The sequence below is a fragment of the Epinephelus moara genome, chromosome 14 (assembly GCF_006386435.1).
Source record: "Epinephelus moara isolate mb chromosome 14, YSFRI_EMoa_1.0, whole genome shotgun sequence".
Taxonomy (NCBI): domain Eukaryota; kingdom Metazoa; phylum Chordata; class Actinopteri; order Perciformes; family Serranidae; genus Epinephelus; species Epinephelus moara.
The window spans coordinates 41821142-41838418 of NC_065519.1; the positions used below are offsets into that span (position 1 = coordinate 41821142).

General features: G+C 41.5%; 1 protein-coding gene across 1 annotated transcript in view; it reads left to right on the forward strand.

Moving 5' to 3' along the window:
- The window catches only part of gabrb1 (gamma-aminobutyric acid type A receptor subunit beta1), a 96735-nt gene that overhangs the window by 65628 nt on the left and 13830 nt on the right, over positions 1-17277 (forward strand). The window contains exon 5 of the mRNA XM_050062347.1: positions 9153-9235. Coding sequence (XP_049918304.1) covers positions 9153-9235 — 83 coding nt within the window. The remainder of the gene's footprint in view (positions 1-9152; positions 9236-17277) is intronic.

The window sequence follows — 17277 nt, forward strand, 5'->3', positions numbered from 1 at the left end:
CTTTCCTGCATAACAATAAAGGCAGTCATTGAATGCGCTGCTAACAGCATTCTGAACAAACTCAGGACCCTTCTAACCCATATCTATAATGCTGAACCACTAATAACGCCCATTTAATCAAGTAATATCACTCAAACCCATGCCTCACATCTCTGAAAATGTAGGGGCAAAGTTTCAGACTGGCATTATTTGATGAATTGACCATGCAGTATTTATTTGTAACGGTTCATTTTTCGCCCTAAAGAAATCTTGACATACCACTGTAGTGGTTGCCACTTTTATAAGGCATCGAATAAAAGATGATTTGGGAAAGAGGAAACTGTGTGGGTACGTTTTGGTCCACCCAGCACGAAGAAGAATTTGGGCTCTAGTTTCGCAGACCGGGCGAGGCGGAGGCGCAGCGCACCTGCGCTTCGCCAACTGGGTGCGGAGGCGCAGCGCACCTGCGCTTCGCCAACTGGGTGTGGCCAGGTGGATTTTGCAAGTTCAGCACACCGTGCGCCTGGCGCAGCTACTCCTCTGTCCCATCTCCGTCCCTCCTACCTGCGCAAGTCGGAAAGAGGGAGGAGAGAAGGCGTGGAGTGGGTTTTACACACATCACACCAATCAAATGAGCCCCTCTCCTCGCCCTTAAATGCACCGCGCGAAGGCGTAATGAGAGTTTACTCAATTCGCCATGGCAGAAGAGAGCAGCAGCGTCAGACGGCCAAACTTCTCCCAGGAGGAAACTGATGTTTTGGTCCGGGAGGTCCAAGCTCGCAGTGTCCGAATATACGGAACTGCGAGCAGACCTCCACGGGCTGATGATGCAAAGGTAGCCTGGGAGGAGGTCACCACAATTGTAAATCAATGTTGCGTTTCTCTCGTGCGCGCGCGCTCTCTCTTTCTCTCTCGCAGTCTCACTCTGTTTCTTTTCTTTTGACTTTTCTAAGATGACAGATGCTGAATATATACTCCCTATCTGATGCTGTGGCTGTTTGTGGTTGGCTGAGAGGGATGTGAACTCATTAGTTTGCAGCTGTGTTAATCAAATCAGGTTGGGTTTCCATTACGCGTGCCAAACGTGCCAAACGGTGCCAATCCCCTTTGATCTGACATCAGATGTGACGGGACAGTCGATATAGAGATACATTTATGTGCTGATTGCAGATAGTTGCATTGAATAGTGTTTTTGTGGGTATTTATTGCATCGTTAATGTGCCTGATATTCTGAAAACCTGCCTGTGAGGTTTTGGTGACGTGTGCACACTGTCCGCCGGTCAGCCAAACTTCGGCTTACACCGGTTGCGCTCTGCCTGCGCTGACAGTAGACCTGGTTTCAGTTGGCGAGTTTTTAGCGCACATTCAGCGAAGCCTTTTGGCACGAAACTGTCACTGCGCCAAGCTGGATCTGTCGACACCTCCCCCTGCTGCGCCGCCACACCCATCTCAGCGCACCTCGGTCTGCCAAACTACCAAATTGAGCGCGCCTCGGGTTGCGCTGCTCGAAACTAGCTCTGCACGGGGTTCACCACCCTGCGCCACCCTGCACCGTGCCGGGAAATTAGAGCCCTATGTGTGCATGTGACTTTGAGAGTGACTGAATTTTTGGTTGATTCAAACATATAAACACAGTTCTTACAGTGAAGACTTCATGATTGCCATTGTGGAATGGATGAATTGCAACATCCTAGGACTCCTACCTGACAAGTCACAGAGCTGACACACTCTATTTTTACTGCCCGTCCATGCTCTCTGCACCTGCTTTATAATTCATCTAGTGCTTCCTAATGCGTTCAGTGTGTCCAGGACATGGATCGACAGCCCCAGAATATTCAAAGGGTAAGAAAATAATGAATATTCATGTCTTGAGGGGCTTTTTACGTCCTGACACTGTAACAGCTGAGTATGGGGAGATGTGCATGTAGTTGGACACTCACCCAGCAGAGTGAAGAGAGATGATCCAGGAGGAGCATCAGTGGATATTTCTTGGCTTCCAAAGCACAGAAATTCTCATCCCTTTTCTCTCACCAGTAACGGTTTGCTTACAAGCACTTACTTTACAGCAGAGTTTCTACTAAGTGTTCAGAAATACAATTCTATCTCAAAATAAAATGTTTAACAATTTTGCAGTGCTGAACTCTACACAGCCAGGAGAGACGAAATTCAAACTGCTGCCACATTTCGCATTAGGATGGACAGATTATTGAGACAGAGATGATACAGAAACATTAAATACATCCCCAACAATCTGTACTTGTGTCAATTTCAAATTAAACCATCCATTGGACCTTGTTGTTTAAAGCACTGCGTCTCAACCAGGGGTCCTTGAGGGAGGTCCATGGGTCCTTGAGGGAGGTCCAGGGATCCTTGAGGGAGGTCCAGGGGTCCTTGGGAAATTGGGCAATAGTTTATTTTCACAGTTTAATTAAAGTTACTCTTACCTTTCTGGTATTTCACACAGCACTTAGAAAAAATTTGAACATCCACAACTCCCGCTTCCCTCCAAAGTCCCATCCCCCTCCTCCTGCAACTCCACCTCCCTCCAAAGGCCTACTCCCCCCTCCTCCATTACATCCTCATTACGTCTAAGGTAGATGCAGGCGTTGGCAAGGTAACNCATATAACGTTATGAACTGAACGTCTTTATTTGTCATTTTTATGCGCAGCACAAAAACAAAATGACATTTCGCATACCTCAATCAAAAAGAGACAAAACATTTAAAAACAATTTGTGCAACATATAAGAGAGAACATATAGTGCAATAGTAAGCTGGAAAGGGTCGACATTTCACAGTCAAAAACTCCACATCCTGAGAGCAGAACTGGGAGATCCTCTTCACATCACAGCACCATGTATTGTTTGTGTATACACCAGGAGCTTACCAGATGGTGCAGCCTCTCTCTCTGCTCTGTGTAGTGTTAACCCCGTTAGCTCAACACCGGAGTCTGATATGTTACCATTCATCCATGTCTCAGTGAACACAAGGACGCAGCAGTCCCTCACTCCTCGGTGACTGGATCTCCACAGTCGGATGTAATCTATTTTCGGGTCGAGCGAGTGGACGTTCACCAGAAGGACGCTGGGAACAGCTGGTTTGATGGGGTTAGCTCTTAGCCTAGAGCTAACCCCATCAAACCAGCTGTTCCCAGCATCCTTCTGGCGAACGTCCGCTCTGTGTTTCCCCCACTCCCGCTTCCTGTCAGCGCTGCCGGCGTCTCCCCGTCTGGACAGCTTCAGGCGAAACCACAGTCATCTCAGGGCTAGCTCGATGTAGCAGGCCAAGCTTGCTACACATCCTGAGCTCTCTCGGTTGAAGCGTTAGATCTCTGCAGCAGTTTCTAATGTCTGTTTGAAACTCGCAACTGTATTGCACTGAAGAATTTACTTGTTGTTGCACCATGTTTATAGTTTATATCCACAAGCGTCCCTGTTACTAGCGTATTTGTTGTCTCACAGATTCAGGGGCAGGGGTGTGGTGAGGAGATGCTACACGAGTGGTTACGTCAGTCGGAGGCCTCCACGTGGGGAAGACAGACAGGACAGGAGAAAACTCCGACGAATTGGTTGGAGTTTTCTTAGAATCATATGAAGATGGTATAATTATGAGTTTTTATTTCTGGTGGAATTCACTTACATTTTAGTGTGCCATCAACTTATTAATAGCATTTTAACCTAAAAAAAGAAAAGTGTAAAATTTCCAGAAAGGTAAGTGTCTCTTTAACTGTAAGGGTGAGCCCAATGTGAGTAAGAGCCTAAGAGTGACTTTTCTCATCAAAGGTTTCGTTCTCTCTACGGCTGTTGATTTTCAACCAGCTTTGTGTCGTGGCAGTGTGGCCTGTGTGTGCAGATGAACAGTGTTTGGTTTCCCCTGATGGGCGGTAAGCTCTTGGTGCTTATGGCACATGGGGGCAATCTCTTGATACGTTTTCTGTGTGTGTAGGGTGAAGGGGGCTACATTTACATGTTACTGTGCAATTCTGTACTGTACAGTGATAGTTTATTAAATCAAGGTTTGCTTACTAACTTTTTGTAGGGCTTTCAACCACATCTCACAGTCTTCATTAGCTTAATCACTCAGAGGCTGCTAAATCAACAGGGACCAGCAGAGGCATCCCAGAGGAATCTCATTACATCACTGGGCTGTATAAGAAGTTTGTATTGCTTACAACCCAGCCATTAATCAAATCATTTCATTTTTAGATGTATTTGCATGAAGCAGAAGTGTCACTGTTAGTGTCATCAAGTGACTAACAATTAAACAGCTGTACAGGCTTTGAACAATTTTAGCATTTTATGCTTCCACACCAGCGATAGTCAGTTTGGTGGTCAAAGGTCAAGGTCACTATGACCTGTGGCTCATTTTTGTGAGCACAATATCTTAAGAGGGCCTTGAAGGAATTTCTTCAAATTTGGCACAAACATCCACTTGGACTCAAGGATGTAAACAGGACACTACAATGACTCACTATTGTTTCCTGAGATACATGTGGTTAGCTTGCTAATTTCAGTCAATATCTTCGCAACACAATACAAAGATTTCTTCGATAAGTCAGAATTGTTTCTGTTTCACCATCTGTTGATAATGTTAGTTCATTTTTTGTGAATGTTTTAAAATGCTGGCCATGTCTTACACAGTGCATTTTAACATACATTAATCTCACCTATGCAGACTTACAAATCATTTGAATTTATATTTATATCAGAATCAGAATCAGAAAAACTTTATTGTCCATTGCAAAGCAGTGGAAATTCGTCTTTGACATGGCTCACAGAATAAATAAGACATAGGTTAAAAAATACATAAAAAGACATAAAAGACATAACAGTGTAGTTTAAAGCAACACAAAGAAAACTAAGAACACTTGCTTTAGGTGAGTCAAATCCTTACGATTTATTGATAATGTTGATTGCACTTGGAATGAATGATTTCTTTACTATGTTTGTCCTTGCTATAGGTACCATGTAGCGCCGGCCAGATGGGAGGAGTTGAAATGAACTGTGGAGTGGGTCTGAGGGGTTGTGTATGATGATTGGCTTTCCGTTTGACTACCTGTGCGTGGAGATCTGTCAATGAGGTCTGAGTGGTGCCTGTTATTTTAGTAGCATGTTTGATGACTTTTGACAGTTTGGATTTATCTTTAACAGAAAGAAAGGTGTACCAGGATGAGATGTTGTAGGTCAGGACCGACTCAATGAGTGATTTGTAAACAACTGTTAAAACAGTTTTGCTTACATTAAAATTATATAGTACCGTATTTCAGAAATCCATCTTTATTTTAGGAAGGGCTAATTTTAGCTCATCGATTTGAGAATATAAATACATATAAACCATTATTATCCATTTTAGTTCATCTTAAGCCCTAAAAGAGCTTTGATGTTTCCCTCACCAAATATACTGCAGTACAGTATGCATAACTCTCCCTAAATGACATGAGGCATGCAGTAATCGTTCGTCCTGTATATCCACTGTGCTGCCAAATTTACAGTTTGAATGATTGTATCTGCATGTCAACACGAAAATTGCTTGTCCATAAGCCATGCAATATATTTTCTCATTACAGCATTATAGGCCTTAACGGTTTTAGTGGTTTGCTGGGATGAGGTTTAATTGTGTTTTGTGTTTTAAACAAATGATTTTGATGACTGGCCCCTTTCACTATACAACAACCCATAATCAGCTGTATGAGGCTGTAACCAGGGCCTGCTGCTGTACCACACAAAATGAATAGGACCAACACTCTACAGCCTCTCTCACTCTCGCAGAGGACTGTTAGTGGCTCTCATCAACACAGAGCTCAGAATTTTTTAAAAAACGAAATGACTCAATCATTAATTCTCCGCTAAACTGTCAAACTAAAGTGTTTCCTCCTTCAGATGTAAGACTTCAAAGGGGGGAAGTCGCGGGTTTCACCCAATTGCCTGGATTTTAGTGTTAATTCTTAATTACTCATAGTTGTAATTAAGATTGAACACGAGGCTTTTCAAAGGGAGGGGAGCTGTAGTCGTGACTTCAGCAGTGCAAAGGCAATTATGGGAAAGAAACAGATAGTTCAGTTCCAGTTGTGATGTAAAAGGATTTGTGTGATGAGGGCGGTGTAGGTAGGAAGTGTGCAGGAGATTCAACGTGAGTGTTAGGGATAAACTGCATTGTTCATTTTTTAGGAAGTTGAGTGTTTTACCCAGGTATCAGGAAATCACATGTTTTCCTCTTTTGGGACTTGAATGCTGGATGTTTTGTGGTATTGACTGAACTGGCTATTTGTGCAAGTTCTAAACTTGGAATTTCTTGTTGTGGAAGTACTGTAATGTAAGGGCACAGTGTGTTAGTGCTCATGATGGATTTTCCCTCAGATATCTGACCGAAAAGAGATATGTAGTCAGTATCGATAATTTTGAATCTGAAAGAATCGTTATGGCATTTGGAGTCCCACAAGCATCTGTTCTTGGGTCCCTTCTGTTCAATATTTACATGCTACCGTATGTTGAAATTCTCCAAGACTATAAATTTGCTTGTCATAGCTATGCAGATGACTCACTGATCTACTGTATTAAGGGTGGGTGTGTGTGATATATCAAATATATTAAATGTATCGGGACATGTTTCACATGGTATGTATAAAATGACTATATTGCAATCATTAGTATAAATAGTCATTTTTTTAAGCCATGGGCATGACACTCTCTTCGGCATTTCAGTTCTCCTGCTCGATCCTGTGGCTCTTTCCCTCTCACAGATACACATGCATAAAGAAACACTCTCAAACATGAAACTTCACACACACTCCTTCACTCATCCAAATCACTTTCTCCTGAGCAATAGAGTGAAAGCAGGCGAGGTTTGTTTCTCATCTGCAGAGCTCCTGACCACTACTATTAAGTCACAGTTTGTGACCATGGAGCACTACTGCAACTTGTAAATCTTATTAATATATGGACTGGATAGCTTTTAGTTTGTTTCCAGTTTACAGTAAATAAATCATCACGTTTAATTGCCCCACGATAACAGTTTAACTTAATGAGATTAACAATTGAGTAAGCAGAGGAAGCACGTCTTTGTACCTGCAGAGCTCCTGACCACTACTGTTTAGTCTTATTTTGTGACCATGGAGCACAAATGCAACTTGCAAATATTATTAATATATGGACTGAAGAGCTGTTAGTTTGTTTCCAGCTTACAGTAAATAAGTCCTCATGTTGAAAGGCGCAACAGTTTAACTTCAAGTTTACAGCAAGAACATCAACACATGTGGCCAGAGACAAGCTAGGGGCTTCAAAATAAAAGCACCAGTGGTTCTGCTTTTATTTTTCTTTAATAATGACAACACATTTTTCAGCTTTATTATAACAGTACTTTATTGAACTGTATTATGAGTAGTACTTTATTTACTTTAAAATGACAGTAGCTACTTTATTTAAGTTTTGTAAGTGTGGTTCATTAAATCATTTTTGCATTTTAGTAGTTTACAGTAGTTTCGAGGAAATTTCAAGATATTGCGGAATATATTGTGTATTGCAATATACCCAAAAAATGTTATTTTTCATGGCATATAACCCAACCCTAATCTAACACTTTAACCAAGTGAGTATTGTCCTATAGATTCACTTTCTTCTGTTCCTTTTGCAACAAAATTTCCCCCAATTATACAAAGATAAGACTGAAATATTTCTCCTCAGCAATAAAAAAAGCAAGGCTAGCGCTTAGTGCTTACCTTAATCCTAGAGGACTATAAACAAACACCTAAGTCAAGAACCTTGATGTAATCACTGATGACAATTTAAATTTCAGTGGCCACATTAAATCTGATAAGAAAATCACTTTTCTGGCGTCTTAAAACAGTGAAAATTGGAAACTTTGTGTCCAAGCAAAATTTAGGAAAAATTAGTAACGCTTTTATTTCTTGTCAAGTGGACCACTGTAATGCACTCTTTCCTGGTCTCACCAATAAGACCATTACAGCTAAACAAGACTGTTACAACTCATCTGAAATACTGCTGGTAGAATACCGACAAACACCAAGAACAGAGAAACATCTCTCTAATTTTTAGATCCTTGCATTGGTGTTCAGTTAAATACAGAATTGACTTCAAGGCCCTAGTTATTATCTATGTATAAGTCACTTGATGGTCTGGAACCAAAATATATAGCAGATATGTTTGCTGAGTACAAGCCAGGTAGGTCTCTCAGGCCTGTGGGGACCGGTCAGTAACTGGTGCCAAGAGTTTTTTCCAAATGTGATGAAATGGCTTTTAGCCATTACGCTGCCCACTGATGGAATTAGTTCCCCTCAGAGCTAAGATATGCCCCAACTGCAGCCATTTTTAAAACTGAGCCAAAGTCTGCTCTATTTTCCACATCTTTTAATAGCTTCTTTGCATATAACGTCATACATTGTTGTGCTTTGCAGATGGAGGGCATGCAACTGGAAGCAGAGACTACCAGCACTGCACAGATGCCTATGATTTGTGTAGTTTACGGCTGTTCCACTTAATCAAATTGGGGGAAAAACAAGAGCCACTTTAAGTCCTGAAAATTGTAGGACATAACAGATAAAAGTTTTTTTTAAAAACTCACTGAGAAACAGCTGCAGATGTGGATCAAAAACCTCTGACTTCAGTCTGGCGGAGCAGAGCCAACTACTGTCAGAGATAACTGTTATAGCATTGCGTGAAACATGCCTCAAATTGGAAACAATTACAATGTGCTGTGACAACTTCTCCATGTTTTTAGCCATGACCCAAGTTTTGGTTGACCTAGTACCGTTAGGTCAAAAACAGCAGCAAAAGTTAACAAATGTTAACTAGTAAGGTTAGCCTGACAGCAGTGTATCCATGAACAAGGTTGAAATATAATAGATTGCTATACTCAGGCACATTTACTCGCCTGGCCTAAAACAAGGGGTAGTCATTTTGGTCATGTTCACAACTGCACACATAATACTCATACTCCACTAGACTCCTGTACGTTTTCATTGGCTCGCTGTGTAACGTTAGTAACATCAGGGGGTCTTGAAGATGAGGTAGTTAGTAACAAAGGTATGAACACATTCAACATGAGTTTCAATTTTCTGACTTAACTTGTTGCCTGCAGGTTTTGCTGTAAAGCACTTTGAAAATCCTTTGTATATGATGAGCAGTTAAATAAATAAACCTGTCTTACCTTGTCTTTTAGGATCACCACAACAGCTGCCTGCATGATGGACTTGCGCAGATACCCACTGGATGAGCAGAACTGCACCTTGGAGATTGAGAGCTGTAAGTGACACTGCGTTTATGTGTTTGTGTGTGCATGAATGGTCATAGCATGAATGCAAAGTTTGGCCTCAGCTACCAAATTGTCATGCTCCGGATTTTTGTCCATATTTTGTTATCTTGTGGACTTTGTTTTCTTCTGTATGTGTTTGTGTTCCTCCTCATTTCATGTCATTTATTCGTGTTTAATACAATTCCTGTTTTAGTTTATAGATTCTCTCCTCATGTGTCATGCCTGGTTTTACTTCCTGTCTTTGTGTGTTTTCCCACCTGCTTTCTATCACACCTGTCCTCCATCAGTCTCGTTAGTCCTTCCCTGTTCCCAGTCTTCCCTTCACACCTGTTGTATATGTGTCTTGTCTGCTCCACCCTAGCATTCCCAACCACACCCTTGTTTTTCAGCCAATCCCCATTTCCCACATTTTGCCTGTGTCCAGTCCACCTACTTCAGCTGTGTCTCATTTTTTAGTTTTCTGTGTATATATACTATGTGTTTCTCTTTGTTCCTTGTCACTTCGTCTGTGGTGTCATTTCCTGTATGGTCTCTTGTGTTCCATTTTGAATTTCTTCCCTGAGTTCATCCCTCTGTTCATTGTGCTTCCCTGGTTTGTTTCAGTTTAAGTTTTGGTTGTCCTTTTCTTTTGGACTTTGTGTTTTGTTGCCTGCCTGTTTGCAGGAACTCTTTTACCAGCATTAAGGCTTGCTTTTTGTTTAAACCTTCAAACTGCCTACTGCTCTGCATTTGGGTCCTTTCTGACACCAAAGATTCTTCAAGTCTTTCTGTAGTTTGTCTCAGTTGATAGAAAAAAAATGGACCCTTGCCTTTTAGGTCTGGTTCCTTTTTGTGTTGTGACCAAAGTCACATGGACTGACAGGTGACTCATTCATTGGACAGTTTTGGTGAATTGAATTTGTATAGTGCAGCACTCAAAGTGCTTTTAAACTACACATGCCACATTCTCTCTCACACACACACACACACATTTATTCATACACTGGTGGCCAAAGTAAAAGAAGGCACAGCCATCGGGGACTATTGGGGGTTGAGTATCTTGCCCGTGGGTTTTTCCTCACATGCAGACTAGAGGAGCTGGGGAACGAACCACCCATCTTCCCGCTGACCTGCTCTACCTTCTAAGCCACAGCTGCCCCTTTTGATGATGTCATCATGCATCATCAGGCTACATGAACAGCAGGGCATGTTGCACTGTACTGAACCTGATACTATGTTCTACTATGGTCTTACAAAGAACTCAGGAAAAAAAAAGACTCAAAAAATCATCTTGTAGTCTGCGGGGTTTTGAGGCGATTGTTACTCTGTGGGTTTCACAGATTCTTTAATAAGGGACTACATAATGACCGATTGCATGTTACCGTTGTTACCAAATTATCTGGTATATGTATATCCTTTACTATAGACTGGCAGATCATTTTTTGACAGTTCACAATGAGCAGATATTTTAGTTAGTAGTTAAGATTTTAAAACTCTGCTAAAATATCTACCATCTCAAAATCCTGCAGTTGAGCTGAATCTGACTGAAACCGGACTGAGACCCAAGCCAATCGCTCACACTGGGAGGAGGTCAGGGTGAGACTAGAGATGTACCGATACCACTTTTTCCTTCCCGATACCGATTCCGATCCCTGAACCTTAGGTTTGTGCCGATACTGAGTACCGATCCGGTACCAGCGCATAAAATACAAAATGGATGGGATATGAATTGTTGTATGTCTCAGCTCCTAAAACTCTGTGTAAAATAATAGTAGAATGAATGCCATAAAACTCTTTTTTGATGGTATCGGTACAACTCTAGGTCAGACACAGGACCCTGAGGCAGAAGACTGCTGTTCATGTCTCATGTGAAACCAAAAGTCAGCACTGAGTTATTTAAACTTGCGTATGCAGGTAACCTGGCAAACCCACTATGGGCTCATTTATTCTGGTACAACAATAGATACATTCATATCAAACAATTTAGGCATTACTATATATTATAATCTACATACCTCCAATCATTTTGTCTGTTGATAAAGATGCATCTACTAGATGGCAGTAGAAGGCAGAATCAAAGGTCTCTGACAACGACAGACATGGCAATGGCAAAGGAGATTGTCATAATTTACATTTCAACTGAGTCAGCGCTGTAGGCAGTGGTGGTTTGTAAGGCCATTTAATACATCGCTACATGTAGACGGAGAATTCTTTTCACTATTTTTCCGATTCATTCCATTCTTACTTTTTTAAAAATGTCTTTGTCATATCCTACAGTCATGTCTCACTTGAACTAGACTATTCTGCCCTGACAGTTCCTTGTGAAACTGCTCTGTTTTGTCTGAATTGATAAGCTTTCAAAAAATGTGCTCAAATATAGATGACATAAAGGCAGAGTAAGGACAGGGGGCTCTGCTTGTGTTTGCTTATCCAGCAAAGAACATAAGTGAGCCTTATGTGGAGAGAACTTTTCAAATGCTGTGCACAGTCACAGGGCCCTTGGGTTTCTGGTCAAGACACTACTCCTAAACCCAGCATCTCTTGTTCTTACATTTTTGTTTCTAGATATGATAAGGAAGAGTCATCCTTTTGTCCATTTTCTACAGCTTATCCAAGTCCACCTTTGCAGTGGCAACACTCTAGGCAAGGAAACCAGGATGACCCTTTTATCCCAGCTATCTTCTCCCACTCCCCCTGGAGTGATCTTAGGCATCCCCAGCCCAGATGAATCATTCTCCCTGTTCTGGGTCTACCCCAGGTTCTCCAACCCCAGATGATTGTACCAGGAATACGTCCACATGGAGGCATCCACTTCATCCTAATCAGACTCAAACCAAACCACTTGATGTTGCTGTCAATAAACAATATACAACGCGTTAAGGAGATGTCAAACCTGTCAGGCATTACTCCACCAAAATCATGAGCTGAGTATCAAATACTCCCCTCTCTTGCCTACAAAGGTTTCTCTTGAAAGTTTTTAGCTTGCTCCTTCATGGAGTACGGCAGCTGTTTTATAGTCAGCTTGGTGTGGAAGACCCAAGATCCCAGAATGTATCAAAAAGGCCGCAAAAATGTCTCAAACCACTCCTGCAGCAAAAAAATCAACCTCCCCAATATTCTCCTCAACCCTCACTGCAAATAAATCACTAGATACACTACTTCAGACAGAGCATCAAAGCTAGGCAGCAGCATGACATGAAGTAGTGTATTTATTAGGGGTGTTAGGATCCATTGATCTGGATCGATATATATCGATTCAGTGATCAACGATCCAGTGTCATCGATGCAAAGTGAAAACATCGTCATTTTCAGGATACACTTTTATTTTGAAAGCCTGTCACTGTCAAACAGCGGCAGGCAGATGGCAAACAGACAAGAGAAAGACGATGAGGGTAACATTTATTTACTCTGGAATAAATCAGCAATTAATCAGCAGTGTGGAAAGAAAAAGGAGTAACAGACAGAGCACATACTGTGTGTAAACAATGCTTATACAAGATAAGACACGTTGTAACATTACCTGCCTGGACAGCCATCTGCGTTTACTTCTCAAGCAACATTAGCTGCTCAGTTTCAACAATGTTCGGCTGAAAAAACTTTTATGCCAGCTGAAATTCAACCGAGCTGTTCTGTCGGGAGATACGGTGACTTAAGCCAATGGTGAGTAAGAAAAATGACAACGTTACATTTAATTTGTCAGGTTATAAGTAAAGGGAAAGTGTCAAAAAAACAGTTGTCTATGAACCTTGACAGTTGTTTTTGAGCTGAATTTGATACTTCAGTTAAATGATGTTGTTAATCCATGTTTTATGGCTGTTTGGGAGAAGTTTGCCATCAGGGTTTTCAGCCAGATAGACCTGAAACTTCAGGAAAAAGACGAAGATGGTTTGGGTTAAAATGAAAAGATCTATTTTAGAAAGGACTTTCTGGCAGAAAGATCTGAAGGTAAACTTATCCCATGAGCTGTCAGCTTAGAGTAAACTTAAATGCACTTAAGCAGTTACTTATTTATGTGTTGTTTTTATCTTTTATGGCCAAAAGCAAAAAAGACAGGGGTGGCAGCTTCTTTTGTAACTGAATTGTGTATCATATTGATCACAGGCCCCTAAATCGCATCAAATCGAAATGGTATCATGACAGTAATATCGGCATATATTATAGTTTTCCAAAGAATCAATATCATATCCTATCGTGAGGAGACTGATGATTTACACCCCTAGTATTTACGTACTGTAGCTCGTGGAGAAACTGGATACTGTAAAGACACAGATCAATAGCAAAGAAGTGGATTATGCTGTATGGCTGGCTTGAGAGGTTTCTGTCATCAGCGTTTCACCTTGACTCTGACTTGTCAACAGAGGATCACGCTACACATGGTTCAGACCTTTTTAGCCCAAAAGATAGGTTTAAGGAGTATTCCTTGAACATAGATGATGACCATACTAAGCCTGGAGCCTATCCAACATGTGAAAATGTTCATGTTCCAACAAGCTGCTTTCACTTTCACACACTGACGTCACATTTGAGGTTTCACCCACAGTGACACAGTATGCTTCACACTGATTTGTACATTCTGTTTTAATATGATTACTAATTAACACGCAGATTAAGTACACAGACTTATCAGCCACACTGGGGTTGTTCAAATTCATCTGGCTTTTAATAGCTTTAAATGCTGATCTTCCACCTATTGTTCTTGCCCACACAGTACTTCAGGTCAGAATTGACTTCCTGTAGAAGACTCTTTGGTCACTGAGGTCATTGTGCACTTAACACCAAGTAATGCAAACAGGCATTTCGTGTTCACCAGACCTGGCCAGAGTGCTTCAGTTAAATAATGGATATTAGCAACATGCATAGTTAAAGTCCCGCACATAATATATAAATGCATAGGAACACTCAGGGCTCAGTTTAAAGTGAGCGTGTTCCAGCCAGCAAGTAATAGTATGATACCTGAATGTCTAGAATGTGATAACACACAACACTGTATTCACTAAAACCATGGAAATTAATACTGGAGGCCACTTTTTGACAGCCTTGCTAACTAGGCTAACCTTATTTACTCTCGTTAGTATCCCCCTGCGTCACGTGACCTTCCTCTCGATGTAGTGTTCTCTCAAAAGTCTGCAAAAAGGGTTTTGCTTCATGGGTTAAGGTTGCTCTGCAGGGTTTGTCTGTAGTTTTTTGACAGGCAGCTTGAGGACGAGACAGAGTTGATGACCTTTCAACTTTTTTTTCCCAATCCTGTCAAAAATGTGTTTGCTTGTGCTTGTTGTCACTTCACTTTGATGTTTGCAACATATTCTCAAAGAGCAGCTTGTATGATATTCTACAAAAGAACAAAAAAAATGTTTTGATCCATCCACCACCCCAACCTGCCTCTTCACAAGCTCTCGTGACTGCTTCCTTGTTTGCTGCCGTCAGGATATTAGTCACATGATCGCAGCCTTTCAAACTACATGGCATATGTTTTGGGCGCATTGTTTTTTGTAAGAAAACATATGAAAGGTGGTAGCGCAGGTCCTCCACTAATCATAAGATCAGTGGCTCGATCCCTGGCTCCCAAAGTCCGCATGTCAAAGTACCCCTGGACATGATACTGAACCCCAAGTTGCTAAGTGTACCATTAGTGTGTGCCTGTATTTAAAGCCACAGTGTGTAATAAATGTCTCCCATCTGACGTTGAAATCATATATTGCATTCAAACGGATAGCGCACTCTAGCGCCTCACTGCTTCAAACGGGAATTGCAACGGTAGCCGCTGTGTACCAAAAGGCTATGATAACACTGATGAAACCATATCATCCGATACTTCATGGAGTATTCATTCAGGCTCCTACACAGACACATGCGACACGAGTTGACAAACTCCCCTCTCACCATGCTGGCTGTGTTTACAACGTAGGACTGTTGGGACCTCATCCTTCTCCTCGCATCACTGCGTCACTAACAGCTGCTAACAACTACCAGCGCCACTAATGGCCGCTGTTAGCTGTTAGCTGTTAGCTGTTAGCTGTTAGCCGTTAGCCACTGTTAGCTGTTAGTGCTGTTAGCTGTGATTGCATTACCTTTCTCCTTCAGGAGCTCTCTCCACCTGGGAAAGGCTACCCCTCGTATTTTGAATTCGCCGGTCACGTTGCCTTTTTGATTCCTTTCTGCACTGTCTTGGCGACAAGGATTCCGTCTCCTGTGATGCTGCATATGCATGATCCTGCATTATGCTCAAAGAGTGGGACTTTGTTATGCTGCAGTAGTGCCGGGGTAGTAGCAAAGTGCCTCTTGCTCCTCTCCTTTGGCTTCTCAGTTGCGCAGCACTGGCCTGGCTCTCAACGAAAACGCCAAAGGCGGTGCTGTATGTCACTTGCTGGCGGGTGTATTCTCAACATGGTGAAACATTATGGAACCCCCCAGACAACTTACCCGCACAATGTACAAACAAATCTGAAATTCTCCTTTTACGAGAATAAGTCAGATTATTGGTGGAGGTATTTGTACACCAATGATGACATATTTATGAATGCAGACATTGATTTTTGCCAATAAACAACTGAAAATGTTACACAATGTCCCTTTAAGCTGAGTAGCAGGTGGCACCTTGTATGGTAGCCTTGGCCACCAGTGTGTGTGTGTGTGACCAGGGGTGCCCAAAGTTTTGCCACTGTATCAGTCACAGGCATTTATATTATATAGTTAGATTCGGTGGAAAAGAGTGGAACAGCAAACACTGCTGGTATTAGCATATCTGCATGAAAAAAAAGGGCTGCGTCTAAACTTTAACCTTAAAAAATGAAAGGTCTTTCAATTATGATAGAGTAGTTTGAAATTGTGGAAACCGTGGTAAACTAGCACAATAAGGAAAAAAGTGTGTTATATCATCAAGAGACATTTGAATTTCTGTGGTGAGAATAGGGGAGCATTCATTCAACAGCGTGTTTAAATCATGCCAATGTGTATATGTTTTTGTTTTTATAAATAATGCATTTATAATAATGAAGACCTTCTGCAGTCAGACTGTATCCAGGTATGATTATTTTGATCAACTTAAAGTGTACTATCATACTATAAAATCATCTCTAATGTCAGATTTGGAGGTCTTCTCACATACATTAAGTGGATGAGGAAAAAACAAAAGCAGAAGACAAAATCATAATGAAGCCCTTCCAGTAATGAGAGCTAATTCCCTAAAACCCTGCCGCTGCCTTTAGATAAGATGGAGAATCTGAAGAGAGAGAGACTAGCTGGCCCAATTAAATTGGTCTAATTACTGAAAGGGCAGCAGGGGGCTGTTCGACTCTGGTTCAGGCTGTAGACATAGCCCAGAGACTTTATTGTTGTTTCAGATCAGCCTGTGGGAAAGTGGAAGATGTTGAGCAGTTGAAAAGAGATTGAGAGGCCTCATTCCTGCTTTATCAGTCTCACACTAATGACTGAATGACTGAATTCCTTTTCAAAATCTGGAGGACATATTTGTGACATTTCCTGTGTTCAGTAGATGTTCATGATACATCTTGTATTTTACGAAGAGGATTTTACTGTTAAATAAATATATTACGTCTAATGAACAAGACAGGTATGTATGTATTTCAGGACATAATTTAACAAAAAAACAGCATATAGTTTTTGATCAAATTTTGCTTATATTGTCATTGCTGTTGCTCATCTTTTTCTGCTCAGTTTAATGGTATTCAGGTTCTTAAAATTCAATTCACAGTATCATTGCAGTGGAAAATTATGTCATGAAATCTTATAAAGAATGGATAGGGAAATTCCTAGCACATCCTCAGCCTGACCTTGTCACATATTGACATTTGGTCATGGACTTCCTACATAGAGAGATGACGTGCAAGGTACCCTGGGTGCGTTGGTTGTTGACATTTTAGGGACGCTGTGTCAACTTCAGCCTGCTACATGCATTGTCTGTTTTCAAAATACACTCAACTAGTCCATACCCACTGGTAGCTTTGTCACCTTCTACCTATGCCAGTCCTCAATGCCTATGTGCAGTTTCACATAGATTGACCACGTCAGTGAGTAGAAAAACGTGGGACAGACA